The sequence below is a fragment of the Emys orbicularis genome, chromosome 18 (assembly GCF_028017835.1).
Source record: "Emys orbicularis isolate rEmyOrb1 chromosome 18, rEmyOrb1.hap1, whole genome shotgun sequence".
NCBI classification, from domain to species: Eukaryota; Metazoa; Chordata; order Testudines; family Emydidae; genus Emys; species Emys orbicularis.
Genome location: NC_088700.1, coordinates 14,210,216 through 14,228,906, shown reverse-complemented (window position 1 = coordinate 14,228,906; position 18,691 = coordinate 14,210,216). Strand labels below are relative to the sequence as shown.

The 18,691-nt window shown below is 54.8% G+C and overlaps 1 protein-coding gene across 1 annotated transcript; it reads left to right on the top strand.

The window, feature by feature from the left end:
* The first annotated feature begins 10,319 nt into the window (after window positions 1-10,319).
* PIP5KL1 (phosphatidylinositol-4-phosphate 5-kinase like 1) lies at window positions 10,320-15,329 on the top strand. Its single transcript, XM_065418956.1, has 4 exons — window positions 10,320-10,360; window positions 10,820-10,932; window positions 13,994-14,156; window positions 15,062-15,329. Exons 1-4 carry the CDS (start codon window positions 10,320-10,322, stop codon window positions 15,327-15,329), a joined length of 585 nt encoding a protein of 194 aa, XP_065275028.1.
* The last annotated feature ends 3,362 nt before the right edge of the window (window positions 15,330-18,691 follow it).

Genomic DNA, 18,691 nt, shown 5'->3' with positions numbered 1-18,691 from the left:
CACAATGCGTCCGCCTGCGGGGTAAGAGAGAGGAATGCACCCCTGACACCCGCTTCATCCCAACGCATGAGGGGCCAGAACCCTGGGAGCTGTATCCTGGCCCATGTTGCTGCAGATGCTATTCTTATTCATACAGTACAAAAGTATCCAGCAGCCTGGAAGGAAGGGGCTATTAGGGTGAATACGGTATGTGTTCTGCTTGGGGTGTGCTGCCTGTGATTCTCGGCAGGATCCTGCAGGGCATGGCACAGTCCCTTGCCCGGCCTTGGGGCTCCTGCACGTGGCTAGAGTCCCTCCTGCCCCCCACCCCGGATCTGGAAAGGGCTGTTCTTGGGATCAGAGCACAGAGCTGGGAGTCGGGATCTGGCTTCTATTCTCCACTCTGGCACCAACTCACTGGATGACTTCAGGCAAGTCACTTCCCTGTTCTGGGCTTCAGCTCCCCCCAGCGCTAAGGTGTGAAATGGTTCCTTGCTCCTGGGCTGGAAAGTGCAATGCAGGCACTGGGGGTTATCTGAAGGCCTGTCTTCCTCACAGGCATGAGACGAGGACACAGTTCCAGCCTCCGTCATGACCGTCCTGGTTGCTTTAGTCTGCCCCACGCCAATCGCTGCTGAAGCCCCTTACTCAGAGAGCTCTGGCCCAGGGCAGAGGAGTCAGTGTCATTCTGGGCCTGATTTTCAGAGATGCTGAGCACCTGCGGTTCCCCCGATGTCTGTGGGAACTCCAGGGTTCTCAATACTTCTGAAACTCAGGGCAATTTATTTTGAATGCTGGGCCAGGACTGAGCCTGCAAAGGCAAGTCCATATACACCCCTCAGTCCACAGCAGATCTCCCATCAATAACAATACAAGCAATCAGGAGAATGATGAGGGGCAGTTGGCCCAATGCCGGGAGGGGGGAGGATATGGTCCTAATATGGTCACTAAACTTCTACCTAGTAATGTTACTGGTGCATCTGCCGTCATTCAGTGGGAGAAAAAAAAATCTCTTGGGTGCTGCAGCCTGCCCAGGGTTCAGCTGCACTTAACCTAAGTTACTCGCACATTTGCAGTGGTTGTGCACACACGCAACTGGTCACCCATGTTACATGAAAATCTGGCTCTGACGGTGTCGTAATTAGACTTAACAGTTACTGCTGCATTTCCCAGAGCTGTTGTCCCAGGCTGGCTGCAGACTCAGGCAGACAGAACTGTGTTGGCTACACGCCCATCACCTTTGGAAGATTTTCCTTGTAGCCATAAGGGCTCGAGACAGCCGTGTTTCTTCACTGAAAACTTGCAGTGAGCTGCCCCTGAATCCCAGATTAATACCTTGTGTGGGCAGGTGCAGAGCTCAGGGCTTGAAGGCCTCTGGTCTAATGGGCTGAGTGCAGAACTAGGAGCCTCGATCTCCTGTGTTCAAAGCAGGACTCTGACAATGACTCCCCAGCTGACCTTGGGCAAGTTGCTTTCCTGTTCTCAGCCTCAGTTTCCCCCAAAATGGGTCTCTATTTACCTGCTCCACAGGGCTGCAGGGATGGCTGGGGATGAAGCCTTGGAAGGTGGCACGTGCTGAGGACGGTTAGACTTTTGCAGCTCGTTAACCCTGTATCCTCTGGCAGGGCCATGACCCACCCCTGCGGGTGGACCAATGGCCTCGGTCTCCTCTTCCTTTTCCCCACCCCCGCTCCTCCTCCTCTTCCTCCTCCCTCCGCTGCATTGCTGTCAATAGGGCCAGCTGCAGGCAGGCTGATGTCACCGGCTCCAATCTGCAGCCGGCAGCCCTTGGGCAGCAGCCGCTGCTGCGGCAGGGGGTCCGGGACCGCCAGCCTCTGCCGCCGAGCTGGAGGGAGCCTGCTAGGGAGCGATGCAGCTGCCCGGGGGCTCGGGCAGGAAGTGGCTCCGGGCTGGCAGGGGGGGTGCGGGCGGCCAGTGATTTGGGGCACAGCAGAGGGGGGCAGCGGGGCCCGCGGTTGCAGAGGACGCCTGCAGAGGTAGGTGCTAACAAGGCTGCAAGTGGCCCGTCCCCCTGCCGGGAGCCAGGCCCGGGCTGCCCCTCACTCTGGGGCAGAGCCCAGCGGGCCGCCTGCCCCGCACCATGCCCTGGAGGGGCTGTGGGCAGCTCTGTCCCCGCCCACACTCATAGCCGGGCACCCCCCTTGCCCCAGACCCCAGCCGGCTGGATGCCATGTGACCCCCTCTCCCGGGACTGGGAGGGGACGGGCAACTGACCACCCTTCCCCCCAAACCGGCAGCAAGATGTCCCTGGGCTGAGCTGTCCTCCCCCAGCCAGACGGGGAGTCCCAGGATCAGGCTCTTTTCCTGCTGGGAGCACTGCTACCGGGTCTGCTTTTCCCCCTGCCTCCCCCAGCACCCGGTGACTTCTCCAGAGCGCTTGGGGCAGGGACCGGCTCTTTGTACCCGGCCTAGCACCCTGGCGTCCTCCTCTATGCCGGGGTACCTGGGCACTACTCTAATGCAGATGAATAGGCATCATCATCATCATCATAATGAGAGTCTAAACTAGGACGTTCTGAAACCAAAGGGCTTGTCTACTCAGGGAAATTGACCGGAATAACTATTGTGGAATAAGCTATTCTGCAACCGTGATTCCAGAATGGCTCCATGTGTGGACATTCTATTCTGTCACTTCATTCTGGAATGATGACCAAGCTCACAAAGCGCACTAATCATTCCAGAAGACAGTGACGGGTTGCAGAAGCGTGTCCACGTGGGGAGCTATTCTGGAATAGCTCTTGTGCCCTAACCCAGAAGAGGCCCATAGAGCCTCATCCCGAGAGGAGCTCTGGAGAGTCATTCAGAAGACGGTGCTATCCGTTACAGTGATATGTTGAGGCCAGCCGCAGCTCTCGCACTGTTTCTGTGAGAGCAGGCCTTATAGCTCTGTAATTTCCCCAAATTTGCCTTCCTAAAATCGGATCCTCTTGACCTGTTGACTGCGTTAGTGCCAAGGCCTCCGCTAGTTCGTGGATTCTAGCTTTTCGACTCCTGTGCTCCATTAGGTAAAGTCTCTCGATGTCGGTCCGTCTGGGACCCACCCAGCGCCTAACTCCCTTTGGAGTCTAGACTCGCCCTGCTTGGTCCCACTTCACTGCTGATCCCTCTCAGCAGGCCAGTCAGAGCTCACTCAAGCCCAGCTTCGCCATTGCTTTGCCCCAAGCAGTGATCTGTTTTTACCTGGGTTCGGCTGGTGCCTCGCATGCTGATTCATACCCGCTGTACTAAGGCAGCGTAATCGCTCAGACTCTTTTTCATGTTGCACTCCCCACTTCATGCATGCATGCTCCATCTAACTGTGCTTTGTCTGGTGGCTGCACTGACTGCTCCTTGCACCCTGTGCTTTTGCTTTGCACAGACTGGTTCCCGCCGGCATGGATGGTGTGCCCTGTGGGCTACGGACTTGGGTTCGTTGGTAGGAAGCCTTTGTGCTAGCAGCATCAGCAGGTAGCATTCCCTGTAGAGCCGAGGCCTGGCATTCAGAGAGAAGCCATGGTGAGTCATGTTGTATTTTACAGGGGTTCTCACACTGGTCTGCAGAAAGCTGCCTGGTGATGTACAGTGGGGACTGGGAGATGGGGAGGTGGAGCCATGTGATGGCAAATGGGAGGGAAGGTGCAACAATCTCCCAGTGTTGATAAGTGCAAAGTAATGGCCGTTGGAAAACATAATCCCAACTGCTGGGTGTTTGAATTGAATAGCGATTTGAGATTGTCAGATGACAGGCTCATATGGAATTGTTTTAATCGAGATTATCAATCAGAGATTGATACAATTCTATACAGAATACGCAAGGAACAGACGCTTTGCCACCCCCCTGTAGACGGTGAAGAGAAAGTAGTTTAGTCCCTTCCTCTGTACTGGAGGAATGCTGACAGTGTTTGTTCCCTATCTAACACCCCAGACCTCTGTCCTTCTCTAGTGTGTGAGACAAAGAAACTACTCTTTTGGAGGGGAAAATATTTTATCATAATTATTTTTACCATCTGTTCTGTTTTCCTCATTACTAATGGAATTTCTTTTGTCATCCTCAGTTTACCTGACTGATGAGCAAAAAAGAATCTCTAATCCAGTCATTATTACTAACAGCTGTGACTACTGACAGTGCTTAAATGATTTAAAAACACCTTTCAGTGGTGCATTATTTCATCCATTACAGAGCCCATCTGTCATAACAAGTATCTCTTATCATTCACCTAGTTTTGTTTATAACATCCTTGTGTAGAAACTTTTTAGTAGTTGGGGGGTGTCTCTTCCTGGGACATCTGGCCTATATTAGTAAGATCAGGGTAAAAAATTATACACATTTCATCATTGAGTTCATTGTCCCAGTGCATGGATCACTTGATGATTACCTGTTCCGTTCATTCCCTCTGAAGCACCCGGCATTGACCACCGTCAGAAGACAGGACACTGGGCTAGAGGGACCATTGGTCTGACCCAGTATGGCCGTTCTTATGTTCTTTGCCCATTAGGTTCAATTAAAGGACAAATAACTTTTTAGTTTCAATATATATAGGACAATAAATATATAGATACACAAAATAAAAAGGCTTGTGGTTAGCATATAAAAGAATTATGAGAGATTAACATACAAAAATCATAAAAAGTTAATATCTGCTAAAACAACTATCTATATAAAATGATGGGGTCTAAATTAGCTGTTCTCACTCAAGCTGCAAACTGAAATCCTAGTTCCTGTGTGTGCAACCGGGGAAACCCCTGTTAATCTATGGGACTAACTCAGACCTGGCCATGTGACTCAGTGTCTTGGGCAGTAGCCTCTCTTGGCTGTAGCTGTTTTCCCTACATACAGGGGTTAAGTGCTCCTTCCAGGGAGTCTGAAAGAGAATGCTTGGCACCCCCATCCGTTGTACTGAGGAGTGTGATTGTCCCGGGATTACAGCCCCCACTGGTGGCAGCCATTAGCACCTTTCAGCAGAGCGAGAACCACCATTCCTGGCCTGCCTGGCTCTGAATCTTGTGCGCACACTGCTCCTGTCTCCGCCAGGACTGGGTGTTTTGCTCTGTCACCAGGAGTTCAAACGTTCTCCAGGAGCAAAATCCTGGCCTGGTTGAAGTCCATGGGAGCTTTGGCATTGATGTCAGTGGGTCTGGGATCTCACCCAAGGACCCGAGGGAGTTTACTCCCCTTCAGTCCCCTGGTCCTTGCTGGTGTTCCTCTCTGAACTCCCCTTACTTTGCCAGTCACCCATCTGCCCTCTCGATAGTTTCTTTATAGGATCCTCTTCTTCATTCCCTCAAACCTCTTCAAGATCAGGTCCCCCGCCCCTCACTGTCTGCTGGGAACAGGTTGGTTCTTCTCTGCCCAGGGGCTCCTGGGCTTCCCGTCTCCGGGTGGAGCCCCGCTCTCTCCTCTGACTCCCCGACGGTGCCTTGCCCCTGCAGACCGACGCCCCGGAGAGCACGACGGGCCGGAGGTCTCGCACGCTCAAGCACAGGTTCCTCTGGAAGCTCCGCCAGAAGTGGAAGCTCCTGGGCCTCTTTGAGATCAACGGGGAGCACGAGTTTTATGACCTGACCTGCATGCTGAAGGTGGGGCTCAGGGCCGCCATCCAAGAGGCCATTGACAACCCGCCTGCGGTGAGTACCTCCCGGGGATGGGCTCATTCACCTCCCCAGCTGCCTGGCCGTACGACGAGACTCCTACACGGCCTTCTCCCCCAGCACGGGGCTACCAGTGAGTGCGCTGCTGTAGCAAAGATGTGCTGCCTCCTATGTGCTCCCGTCATGATCCCGTTCTCCTCCCTCCTGTCTCTCCCCCAGTCAAGGAGCCCCAAGTGCTTTGCATCCCCGTGACACTGAGAGGGGAAGGGCCGCGCCCAGGTCCCAGGGCGAGGCAGCGATGCAGCCCCCTACTCTCCGAACTAGGCTGTGCTCCCTTTTCGGAGAACGCTGACGAACTGACGTGAAATTCGGCCCTGGCCGGCCCAGCCAAACTGGTGGCTCAAACGAAATGCACTGCGTGGCTGGCAGCCCAGCGCAGGTGATCAGAGCAAACTCCTGACTGACAAGTACAAACGGGCCCCTCCCCTGCTGGAGGGAGAACAGGCTGCTCTGTAGGGGACTCCCCACCCCTTGCCCCCAAGGATGGGGGTAGCTAGTGATCTGTGTCATGCACACACCAACTCAAGCACAGGGTTGGCCCCCATCCCAGCCCCCGCAGCATTCCCGTGACCACTGGAGTGACTCAGCCTCTTGGTGGAACTCCATTAACTTCCCTGCACGTTCAGGCCAGAGTGACTGAGATGGGACTCCGGCCCTACAGGGGCGCTAACGGGGCGGGCACAGCTGCACAGAGAGAGCCAGATGACAATAGGCCTTTAGTGAAAGGCCTGAATAATAATAAGAATCCTGCTAGACCAGGGGCTGCAAGAAGCGTTGCCCTTAGTAAATGGAGAAGTCTGTGCCAGGGGGCTGAGATCCTGCAACAACGGGAACCAGAGCAGCACGAGGTGGGTAGACGGGGGTGGCCTATCCCTGCTGAGGAAATCCTGAGCTCCCGTGGCAGGCTGGTGACAGCTGGCTAGCAGTGGGGAGAAGGGGTCAAAAAGACAGGAATGACCCTGTCATTTCCATCCACAGCAGTGGGGCAGACCAGGGGAAATGAGGGGGAGAGATGGGGCAGGCCAGGGGCAGGGGTGAGCCCAGAGGCCAGGGTAGTCCCTCTAGTTGCCATCATGCTTGCTGCAGTCCCCACACTGATTTCCCTTCCCCCTTGCTCCCCCCCCAGATCATTTGGTATTTGCTTTCCAGCGTTGTGCGAGGGCCCCTGGGGAAGGTCGGCAAAGCAGCAAACGTGAACGGGGAGCAGTCCCCGTGCAGTGCACTCACTCTCGGTCTCTCTCTCTGTCCCCGCCAGGATGTCCTGAGCGACGTGGACTGCAAGGCCGTGCTGAAGCAGGCCCATGAGGTAGGAACTCACCACGGCAGGGAAAAAGCACAGGCCCTGGCCAGAGCCTTTGGTACACCAGGCCCAGTTCACTAACACTGACCTGCTGCAGGATTCCTGAGCCACCCCTCCCCCTACACTGTAGCCACACCCCCCCTAACTGTACAGCTATCCCCAGGGTCCATCACAGCTGCAGATAGCCAAGCACCCCTCTCCCCCATATCTATACCTCCCACCCCACATCCATACCTAGCCTCACCTTCACGTGGACTTACGTATGCACATCCACACAACCTCCACCAGTCACCTGTGCTGACTCTCTAGCCCACCAGTAGCCATGTCTGCCTTCCGTAGCTTTGAGGGAGGACCGAGACGCTGTTGTCATTCCCAGCTCCCTGCCAGCCCCGTGGGCCAGCAGGTAGCCGTTGTTCCCCGGCCTCTCCAGCTGATTGGGGGAGGTGGGGTGAAAGCACTTGGCAGCCTGGCATGTGTGCAGGTAGCATGGTGCAGTAGAACCTGGTCTCACCTCTTGCTCCTCCCGGGTCGCTGCAGGGCTTTGAGATGCGTACGTACGGTGGCCCGGCCTTTGCTCACTTCAGGCACTCGATGGGCATATCGGAGACGGAATACCAGCTGTCCCTGTCCTCCCAGAGCTCCTACCTGCAGTTCATCAGCAACTCCAAGAGCAAGGCTGACTTCTTCCTGACGTGAGTCTTCCCACGGGTGCAGAGAGAGGTCTGCACTCTCTGAGAGCTCAATGGTCTAGGTCAGTGGTTCATTTGCAGACCCCTAAAAAATGTTGAATGGAGGTGCAGACCCCTTTGGAAATCTTAGACATAGTCTGCGGACCCCAGGTTGAAAACCACTGCTCTGGGTGATCAGTGAGAGCCAATTTAACCTCAGGTACTCCTGCCTAAAGCCCACTGACATCCACAGGGAGACAGGTGAACGTCTGAAGGCAGAATTTGGCCTAAGATCTATTAGTACCGTGCCTTTCAGAACTGACTGCCTAAGTGAAGCAGCAATCAAGAAGATAACTTACTACTGACTAGAAAGATCTGTAGTGATCAGAGAGCACCCAGCAGCTGACCCCCATAACAACCAGCACTGAAGACACTGCCTCTGCTATAATGTAGGACAGCGGTTCTCAGACTGTGGGTCAGGACCCCAAAGTGGGTCGCGATCCCATTTTAATGGGGTCGCCAAGGCTGGCGTTAGATTTGCTGGGGACTGGGGCCCAAGCCCAAGGCCCACTGCCTAGGGCCGAAGCATGAGGACTTCAGCCCTTAGTGGACGGGCTCAGAGTTACAGGTTCCCTGCCTGGGGCTGAAGCCCTTGAGATTCGTCTTTGCCCCTCCCCATCCAGGACAGCAGGCTTGGGCTTTGATCTCCCCAGCGGGGGGGGGGCTCGGGCGGGCTCAGGCTCTGGTCTCCCCCTCCTGGAGTCATGTAGTAATTTTTGTTGTCAGAAGGGGGTCATGGCACAATGAAGTTTGAGAACCCCTGAATAGGAAATTGTATGACCCCTCTATGACTTGTGTATGCACAAGCAATGGGTGCATGATGCTGTGCGCACTTGGCTGTAGCGGGAGGGAGAGAGGATGGATCTGTGTTTTGGAAGACTTGCATAGGTACCCGATATGTTAGGGTGTGTAAGTGTGTGTTGCATTTGGGCATGACCCAGTGGATATGTCAGACCATGGACAGTGTGGGTAATTGAATGTGTTTGAGGAAGGAGGCTACCCATTTACTAGGTGGGAGATCGTGCTTGTGTTTTGTCCCCTGCTCTGAGGTGGTTTCCGTGTGTGGCTGGGAGGCTATCTGTATTTTTGGACAGCAGCGCACAGTCAACTTGTGGAACTCCTTACCTGAGGAGGTTGTGAAGGCTAGGACTATAACAGCGTTTAAAAGAGAACTGGATAAATTCATGGAGGTTAAGTCCATTAATGGCTATTAGCCAGGAGGGGTAAGGAATGGTGTCCCTAGACTCTGTTTGTCAGAGGGTGGAGATGGATGGCAGGAGAGAGATCACTTGATCATTACCTGTTAGGTTCACTCCCTCTGGGGCACCTGGCATCGGCCACTGTCGGTAGACAGGATACTGGGCTAGATGGACCTTTGGTCTGACCCAGTACGGCCGTTCTTATGTTCATATGTCCGGGTGTGTTGTTTCTGTCCAGTCTCTGGGTATGGGACAGTGTGTGGGTCTGGATGAAGTATTGGAGGTGCTGATCAGAACCGTTTGTGTCTGATATTCACTAGCAAGGGGCAATTCCTCATAGCAGCAGTCAGGACGCCTTTGCTGCTTCTGCTCTGCAGTGCCCCTGCAATGCTAAGAAGCGAGACGTGTCACCTGTATGTCTTCATGGCAAAAATCCAAACGTTCTGTTATCGCTGCTGTGGGGGGGAGGGGTGTACACGCAGTGTGCAGATGTTGATGTGTCCTACACGTGTGTGAGGTTGGGCATATAGGAACATGTCATGTGTGTCCTGGGTCTGATCAAGAGGTGAGGACACTCGCTTCCCCCATCCCCATTTACAGCCCTGGGGTAACTCTTGGCCTCCTCGTGCCGTAGGAACAACAAATGCTTCTTCCTGAAGACGCAGAGTAAGAGAGAGATCCGGTTCCTCCTCTCCAACCTGCCCAAGTACATCCAGCACCTTGAGAGATACCCCCACTCCCTCCTCGTCAGGTTCCTGGGTAAGAACCACCTCCAACATGCTGCGGGGAAAGACTGAGGCTCCATAAACGCCAGGGAGAACAGTCCGGCCAGGGACAGTACCTAACAGAGAGGAGATGGTGGGGCCTGGCACCTGGGAGACGTGGGCTAGGACCTTCCGAGGGGGAACCTCACCTCACCTATCCCCTGTGATTCTGCTTGAGCCAAGTCACTATTCAGGGGCGCATGGACCAGAAGCCAAGGCTGCCAAGTGAGGCTCTAACAGGCTTTTGCTGGGCAGTGTATCGGGCCAGACTGTGCTAGAGCCACTGGGTTCCAGCCTGAGGAGGGACCTCGTCTACAGCAGGTGGCTCTAAACCCTGCTCTCAACCAGTCTGGCCTGTCCTCCTCCTTGCTAGCCATACCTGGGTACAGGCTGTTTGGCTGCAACCGTGCTTAAGATTTTTGAAACCCAGGTTGCCCTTGTCCCTGATTAGAGGGGGTGTCAGAGCCGCCTCCAGGCCAGACTGCCAGTCCTGGTCTGTGTTCTCTGAGCTTTCCCCTTGTCTCCTCCCTTTCAGGGGTTCACAGCATCATTGTGGCTCAGGAGAAGAAGGTAGGTTCCATCTGCCTGTCGGAGTCCATGTCACGTGTCACCGGCCCCATCTTTGGCACAGCCAACTCCAGCTCTGTGCCGGTTTTCATCGAGTCTCTTCTTCTCTCTCCTCTAGAAATACTTCATCATCATGCAGAGCGTGTTCTACCCCGACGAAAGGATCCTTGAACGGTGAGTTATGGGCCCATGCGGTGAGAGGGGTCACGGCTCGGGGATCAGAGGGATTTCTACAGTCAGCTCCTCTCGGGAATAATGTCCTGCCTTTGTGGCTGTCTGCCCCTCTGCAACGTGCATGTCAGCACTGCCCACTAGTGGAGGGAATGTCAGACCTGCTCCCATGTGTGTTGTTCTGTTGCCCTCTAATAGCTGCAGCTGCGAGTTTGTAAACCCAGATATTGCACAAGCAACACCGATAAAACGTGGGTGATCATGTCGCCCTTTTCAAAGTCCACGGGCATAACCCCTTTGCACTCTCAGACGGTGCAGCCCAATGAGAGACTTTCCTCTCCCTTCCGACACACGGCTGCGATGGGCACTCTCATATGTCATGCCGAGGGTGTGGTGCAGAAGGGGTTAAGCAGGGGTTCAACGTGCTCTCCAGGAATCGCCTGTCCGAATTGCCATGTGCAGGTACGACATTAAAGGGTGTCAGGTGAATCGCTGGACAGAGCCCGCCCCCGAGGGCAGCCAAGTCATCGTGGTGCTGAAGGATCTCAACTTTGAAGGAAATTCCATCCACCTGGGTGAGTACTTCCCTGGCCAAGGAAGGCCTGGTGAGGCAGGGTGACCCACTGGGCCACCCACCCACTTCATACTGTCCAGCCGTCTGCTATTCACTCCACCCACTGTCCAGCCCACTCCTCCGCCTCTGTCTCTATCCATCTTCCACACCCAGCTTAGCTAAACCTCCTCATTGCATAGGTCCCAATCTGGAAGGTTGTGAATTAATCATAGGCTGATGGGAGAAAGAGAGAGAGAGAGGAAAGAGAATGACCCAGCTTAGCGCTGGAGAAAGATGCAGGATCCATGTATCTGGAGGCCTAAGTGCTCTATCCACCGAAAAGGTACGGCATCCCCTCCCCCAGCCACCTTTCCAAACTGCCTCAGACCTGAGCTGAAGGCAGCCACCTCTAGGGAGAAGCCGGTAATTCAGTCTGTCCCTGTTCACTCCTGGCCTCACTGTTGAGGCCTCCAGCGTGGGAAGTCCGTTTGCGGCGTGGGCTGATTTTATGACGTGGATGCCAACTCACTGGGAAGTGGACGGAGCCTCCTGTCAGAATGACCGTAACACCCCCCCCCCCCCCGCCCTTGGATCCTGGCTGTTTAGCTCAAGCTGTAGAGACTTGGGGGTTTGAGGCTGGGGTTCCTGGTTCAATCCCCAGGTGTCAGCCAAGCCGGCAGAGGTCCTGCTACCCCATGATGATGGGGTACTTGTTAGGGCTGTGGCACAGCAAACCCCAAGCACTAGTAGCACACCAGGTGGACCGTGACTTGGAGGCAGGCTCCGAAGACACTTTAGATCAGGGGTGGCCAACCTGTGGCTCCGGAGCCACATGCGGCTCTTCAGAAGTTAATATGCGGCTCCTTGTATAGGCACCGACTCTGGGGCTGGAGCTACAGGCACCAACTTTCCAATGTGCCGGGGGGTGCTCACTGCTCAAGCCCTGGCTCTGCCACAGGCCCTGCCCCACTCCACCCGTTCCCACCTCCTCCCCTGAGCCAGTAGCGTAACTAGGGGCGGGAGCGGGGGAGCGGCCGCTCCCCCACCAAGCACAAGTGGCGGGACCTTCACTCCCTTCGGGTGTCTTCGGCAGCACTGAAGTTTCATCGTGAAATGCCGCCGAAGACCCGCGGAGCGAGTGACGGTCCCGCCGCCGAGGTGCCGCCGAAGACCCGGCGCGCCGCCCCGTCAATAAAAGCGCCGCAGTGGGTGGCATCTTTTTTTTTCCCCGCTCCCCTTCTTCCCTCCACCTGGCTACGCCACTGCCCTGAGCCTGTCGTTCCCTCGCTCCTCCCGCTCCGCCCCAGAGCCTCCTGCACGCCATGAAACAGCTGATTGGGAGGTGCAGGGAAGGAGGGGGAGGCGCTGATTGGCAGGGGTGGGAGGCTCGGGGAGAGGGGAGGAGCTGATGGAGGGCTGCTGACGTATTACTGTGGCTCTTTGGCAATGTACATTGGTAAATTCTGGCTCCTTCTCAGGCTCAGGTTGCCCACCGCTGCTCTAGATGCTAGGCGCTAGCCCTCGGGTCCCACTGACAAGTCAGAGCCTGGGTTAAAGGAAGGGGTATTTTATTAGGACTATCAAAAGGGGAGAGTGGCTTGAATGCTTGCAACTTCAGGTCGAACAATAGTGGTTTGTATGTGGGCCTGTGGGGGTGGGGGGTAGTCCACCTCTGCCTGGTGCCTCTCCAGCCCAGTTTCTGCTGGAGGCAGGTTTCCAGGCCAGGATCAGCTAGTGGGGTGTCTCCTTGGAACCCCTCTGCCCACATTCCCAAGCTCCGTTGCTTCTCCACAGCTTCTGCCCAGACCTGACCCTTGTTGCACATCTGGTTCCCCGGTTCCTGCCCCAGTTGGTTCTGCCTGCGATTCCCTGACACCTTCCCCTGCATTCAGCCTCCCTGTTGCTCCTGGTTTGCCAGGCGGTTGCTCCCCCACCCCACCCAGCAAGGGTCAGGGTCTCCCATAGAGTTTCTGCCCCCTTCTCCTATTGGCCAGGATGTGCCTGTGTGTCCACCCTGCAGGGTCATAGATCAGTGCAGAGAGGTTGGATGGAAATGGTGGTGTCCTGCTTAGCCCATTCATCACCATGCTGTTAATAATAATGATCCTTGGCTCATGTCAGGCACTTTTCCGTCCCTAGATCTCCAAGCAATTTACAAAGGAGGGTCAGAATCGTGAGGGGTGGGGAAACTGAGGCACAGAGACGGGGCAGTGACTTCCCTGAAGTCCGCATGAAGGACCTTTTATGTATTTGTCTCCGCCCAGGCTCAGCCCATTAGCTCTGGGTGATCACATGACTGTTCCCCCGACCATATCTGCATCAACCACCTCTTTCTTCAGCTGGCCAGCCAAGTTTCATGCTGATGGAACCACATGAAATAGACAGTCCCGGAGCACCGTGAGGTGGAGCCTGTCCAACCACTAAGCTGCCTTGGCTATGTGTGCCTCTGCTCGCTCTGAGCTGCTGCCTTAGCTCATCAGGCAGACGCTTGGGCCTCTGGGCTCCTGCAAAGCGTGTGAGCAGCCTGTATCTAGCCCTGCTGCTCCATGGCCAGCATGCAGGTGGCTGTGTGCTCCAGAAGAGACGGGAGAGTCGGCTCAGCAGCAGTATGGAGTCTGGGTCCCAAGCCAGTTACAAGCTGGGGACCCCAGTAACTCTCCCATTCAGGACTCCCCGAACTAGCAGCCATCCTCTCCCTCTCCCTCTGCACTGCCCACCCCTCTGCCGTCACTCATTCCCTTGTGATCTCGCTGTGATCTTCGCTGTCACTTGATTTCTCTCTCCCCTCTGTATGTCTCCTTCCACTGACTCACTTCTGCTGCCTGGCCTCCAGCTGCACTCATCTCTCCTCCACAAGCAGCCGTTTCTCCTCCAGCGGCAGCTTCTTCTACTCCTGATCCTGCTGCATTAGAACTGTCGCCCCTGCCCTGCCCAAGGCCCCATCTCCTTGGTGCCCTGCAGGACACTGCCCCTCCCACTCCCTGCTAACTGTCCTGGCTTATCTCCTATCCCTGCTCAGATCTTCCCCTCCCTGGCCCGGGCTCTCACTCCGTGTCTGTCAGCCTCTCTCCTCTCTCCTGCAGGTCAGCAGCGTTCCTGGCTCCTACGCCAGGTGCAGCTGGACACGCAGTTCCTGAAGGAGCTGAACGTGCTGGACTACAGCCTGCTGGTGGCATTTCAGCCCCTGCATGCAGACGAAAAGGGCCAGAACCTGTCCTTCGCGGACATCATCTTCAGGACCACCATGTGAGTGATCGGCCTCCTGCAGAGAACGCTCAGCACAGGGGGGAGCACGCTGCCCCTTTCACAGCCAGCCCGCCGCTTCTCCTGCAGCTCTGGCTGATTGGGGGCAAGCAGTAGAAACGACAGGCTCAGCCCCCAGCTACCACGCTGCTTGGGGTGAGCCTGCAGAGTGCCTGAAGCCCAGCGTCTCTGGATGGGCAGAGAACCCCACAGGAACGTAGTTGGACTCGGCGTCGCAGGCCCTGATTCTCAGTCACAGCATTCCTCCTTTGTGGCCAGACTGGAGGATGAGGCAAAGGGGATGTTAAGTTCCTGGTGTCAGTCCCAGCAGCCTCAGAGCTGCTCTACATTACACTCTCTTTCCCTCAGATGCTTAGGAGCCCTAGGAAATAGAGAATAGCTGTAGTCTCTGGCCACGCCCTTCCCTTCTATGCCCTGCCCCGGCCTGCTCCAGACATATCTCCTGCACCTGGGGCTGGGAGCAGCCAAGCACAGAGCCCTTACCCTAGCTGTATGCTGCCCCCTCCACTGCGGGAGGTTCTCAGGGACCCTTTCCCCTGCCAAGTGGCATAAAGGGCTTTAGTGTAACTAAGAATCAGGCCCACAAACCATGGCTATAGGTGACTGAACCTCAGGAGCCTGCGAGCCTCCAAGGAACCAAGTCAGTGGGGAAGCTGCAGACCAGCTGCCGGTTCCTATCGCTTTGATCTGGGGTGTCCCCAAGATCTCACTGTCCTGGCCTTTCCCTGCTACAGGTCCTTGAGCAATCCCGAGAACTCCCTGCTCACCTCGGTGTCGGGGATCGTGGATGAAGAGTCTGACATTCTGGTGTCTGAGATGGTAGCGGGAGTCGACCTCTACCGACTGCGTGAGCTAAACTCTGGGATGGAGGACGTGAGCCTCCAAAGCAGCTCCAAGTCTGACAGTGATCTGGCCCGCATCCTGGCCCAGAACCGACGCTTGCTGCCCCGATGCAAGAGCCCTCTGCACTTGCTTGACGGCCCGGAGTTCCGCTACTTCATGGGCATCATTGACCTGTTCACCGTGTACAGCTTCCGCAAGAGGCTCGAGCACCTGTGGAAATGCATCCGGTACCGGGATCAGACCTTCTCCACCGTCAGCCCCTCGGATTACGCCAGGCGCCTCTGCCAGTGGGTGGAATCACACACTGTATGAGGGGGGCCCTGCACCGGGGCTGACACTGATGGCAGCTTCCCAGACAGCCCCACTCCCACGCTGGGAGGGTGACAGGCCCACAGACAGTGCTGCAAGCTGCCTGCTGCTGATTTATTGCACCACCAGGGGGCAGGCTCAAGGCAGCGGCACCGCTGTGTTACAGGGATGCTGCGGAAGGAACATTCCCAGCATCCTGAGACCAGGTTGGTGGCATCCGAACTCAAGAGTCGGAGGGGCCGTGGTCATGCGGGCAGCAGCTGTCCTGCAGCGCGCTGTGGGGATGGGGGTCAGTGTAGGTACCGCAAGTGTCCAAGGAACCCAGTAAATGGGGAATCTGTGAACCAGCTGCCAGTTTGCATTGCTCCGGCGTGGGGTGTCTCTGGGTGCGCCGGTTTGCATCTTGGGTGGTGAAATAGCCCCACCAAAATCCATTCATGGTCCCCGGATCCTCTCTTGGGACGAGGATGCGACAGGAGGTGTGGACGGACGGAAAGGGACGGCCTGATCTCCCCCGACTGCCGGAGCCATTTCGCTCCCATATGAACCCTACCAAGGGCCGCGGGAGCAGAACCCCATCTCCACGGGCACCAATCTGGGGTTCAGAAGGCACCTGCTGACCCAGAAGCATGCTGGGAAGCTAATGACAGACTCAGCAGCCAGTTCCAGTTTGTGCAGTGAAGTAGCATGTAGGGTAGGCAGAACCTTCATCCTCATCCTAGCCCCATCAGTCCTATGCCTTGAGCACCCTGATCCCACTACCCCCGTGCTGGACTGCCCGTGATCAAGGGCTAGCTCCTGAAAACCTGCCCTCCCTGCTCTCCAAAGCCACTGTCCTAGTGCTGGATTGGTTTTGATCGAGGGCTACGCTCCCTGACTATCTCTAAAGCTGGGCTGTGGGTGACTAAGAGCCGGGCGTCACAGCAAAGCTGCGCTGTCCCTGTGTTAGCTTGTCTGGGTGTAGGGACGTCAGGAGGCTGTCTAGCGTTACCACAGCCCTCGGCCAGGAAAGTTTGGGGCCCTGAGAATGCTCCTTGAGGGGTGACTCTCCGGCTCGGCTTTTTGTGAGCCCCCCGTTGAATCAGTGCAGCTGTTGTGATGGGCATGCATTAACCGGGGCGAGCTGCTAGTTGTGTGTGGCCATGCTGACTCCCTGTAGCCTCACGGCAGGAATCAGAAAGCCCATCCAGCCGCTGCTGAGTCCGGTGTTGGCAATGCCGATTGAGGGAAGAAACCACTGGGCTTGCCCAATCTGCAGGGGAAAACATGGTTGTTTAAAAAAAAAAATCACAAACCTTTGGCCTCAGAGACCTCCGAGCCCAACCAGAGACATGTTGGGGGGTCAGTGAAAAGGAAAAGAATAAGTGGCGGGGGCGGGGGGATCTCTTAATAAAAACAAATAATTTTAAAGCAGGGATTCCTTCCTGCAGTCACCCAAGAGGATGCAGCTTCCTGGTCTTGTCCAGCAAGGAAATTCCATATTTGAACATGGACACCTGCCACAATGCCAAAAAAAAAAAAAAAGTCCAAAGAGCAACTGCATGAAAGAGACAAGGTGGGGAAGGGGCAGCACAGTCTAGCATGTCGCCAAGAGTCAGGACTCCTGGGTTTTATCCCTGGCACTGACCTTGGGCTAAATCACATCTTGCTGTGCCTCAGTTTCACCATCTGCAGCATGGGGATAAACATATTCATCTGCCTTACCATGGGTGGGGTGAGGCTTCATTCATGTCAGCAAACGCTTTCAGCTCCTGGGATTAAAGGCGTGACATAAGGGCTTGTCTACACACACAAGTTACATCAATTGAACTTGAATCACTTTATTTGTATTATGGGTAACACCTAGGAGCCCTCATGAACCAGGACCCCACTGTGTCAGGAGCTGTACAAACACAGAATAAAAAGATGGTCCCTTCCCCAAAGAGCTTATCATTCTGATGCATCTTTGTATTTGAACACACTTATATCGCATCTGGTTTGTAGCACTTTATAAGTGGCATAATCCAGTTTATAGCCTGTGGCACAAGCTAAACTGCTAGAAACCAGGTTTAAACCAATATAAGTGGCACAAAGTTGCACCAGTTTAACCAAAGTGCTATCAAATCGCACCTCTCGTTTTATATGTACAACTTTGTATAATACAGGCTTGAGTGCAAAGCATTATCCTTTTCCCTTAAGAGATGATTTTAGGCAATGGAAAGAGGATATGTGTGGGTGTGAGCGTGGGCATGGGGTGTGGTTTGAGATCCTCATTTGATCGGATGATGCATCCATTGGGTGCAGATGAGCTGTGTATTAATTATTGTCATCTCCCCTGTGTTTCCTGAACTGCTCTTCACATTGCAAATTCTGAAGGCAACTCAGGGAGGAAAAGAAACAAAACAAACAAATCAGAGACTCTGTCTTCTGATAACTGCTCCGGGCTACTGCATATGACTGGAGCAAGGACCATGACAAAGTCAAATCTTCCACCACGATGTGCCTAATTCTGTCTAGAAAGGAAAAAAGAACCTGAACTGGCTTTCAAACAACCTTATGGACTTTAAAATCTACTAAGGATCCCCTCCAGAGAGTCACTGCCTTTCAAAAATGATTTAAATGAATGAAATTAGCTGGTTAGGGCTCAATCTTATCTTCTTACATGCCCCAAAATCCAGCTGGAGTCAGTGGACCATCTTGTGGGACATCTCAGACAAGCTAGCAATAGGGAAGATGGTCTTGTGGTTATGGCCCAGGACTGAACTGTGACAGACCTACTGCAAACTTTCCTGTACACCTTGGGCAAATCATTTTGCCTCTCTGGGCCTCAGTTTTCCCAGCTGCAATATGGGGACAATAATAACCCACCTACTTCACAGACACAGAGTGAAGCTAATGTCATTGGGCCAGTGGTGAATTTGGCCTCTGAACGTTTATGCAGCATTGTGATGTCCTCGCATGGAAAGCCCTAGAGAAAAACAAGTTTTATTAGAAAATGCACCAGGGTACAATACTTCTGGTCCTGTGGGACCAGACTAGAGGACCTAACGGGGCTTTCCCACCTCTAATTCCAATGGGCCCAGAGCATTTTTAAACCCATTTTGACAGAGAAGCGTAATACTGTTATCTGGTTCCACAAGGGAACAATAACTCCTGGCTTTTAGTCCCCTCTGGCTGTGCCTCTGGGCTAAGTGAGGCTGAATGCTCCTGACATTCACAAATACTTTCTCACCAGCTCCCAGTGACCCGGGCCGCACAGTCACACAGATGAAGGCTGACAGGGCTGCCCAAGCATTGACCAAGTAGATGTTAATTTCTGACAACCCCCCCCCCGCCGCCCCTGGCTTTACAGAGAATAGTTTCAGCTACGTGCTGTGTTGGCAGGG

Coding starts and splice junctions, on each gene's coding strand:
- PIP5KL1 (XM_065418956.1), top strand. CDS start 10,320: ATGCAGAGCGTGTTCTACCCCGACGAAAGGATCCTTGAACG. Junction 10,361..10,819: donor GACGAAAGGATCCTTGAACG/GTGAGTTATGGG, acceptor TGCCATGTGCAG/GTACGACATTAAAGGGTGTC. Junction 14,157..15,061: donor ATCATCTTCAGGACCACCAT/GTGAGTGATCGG, acceptor GAGCCTCCAAAG/CAGCTCCAAGTCTGACAGTG.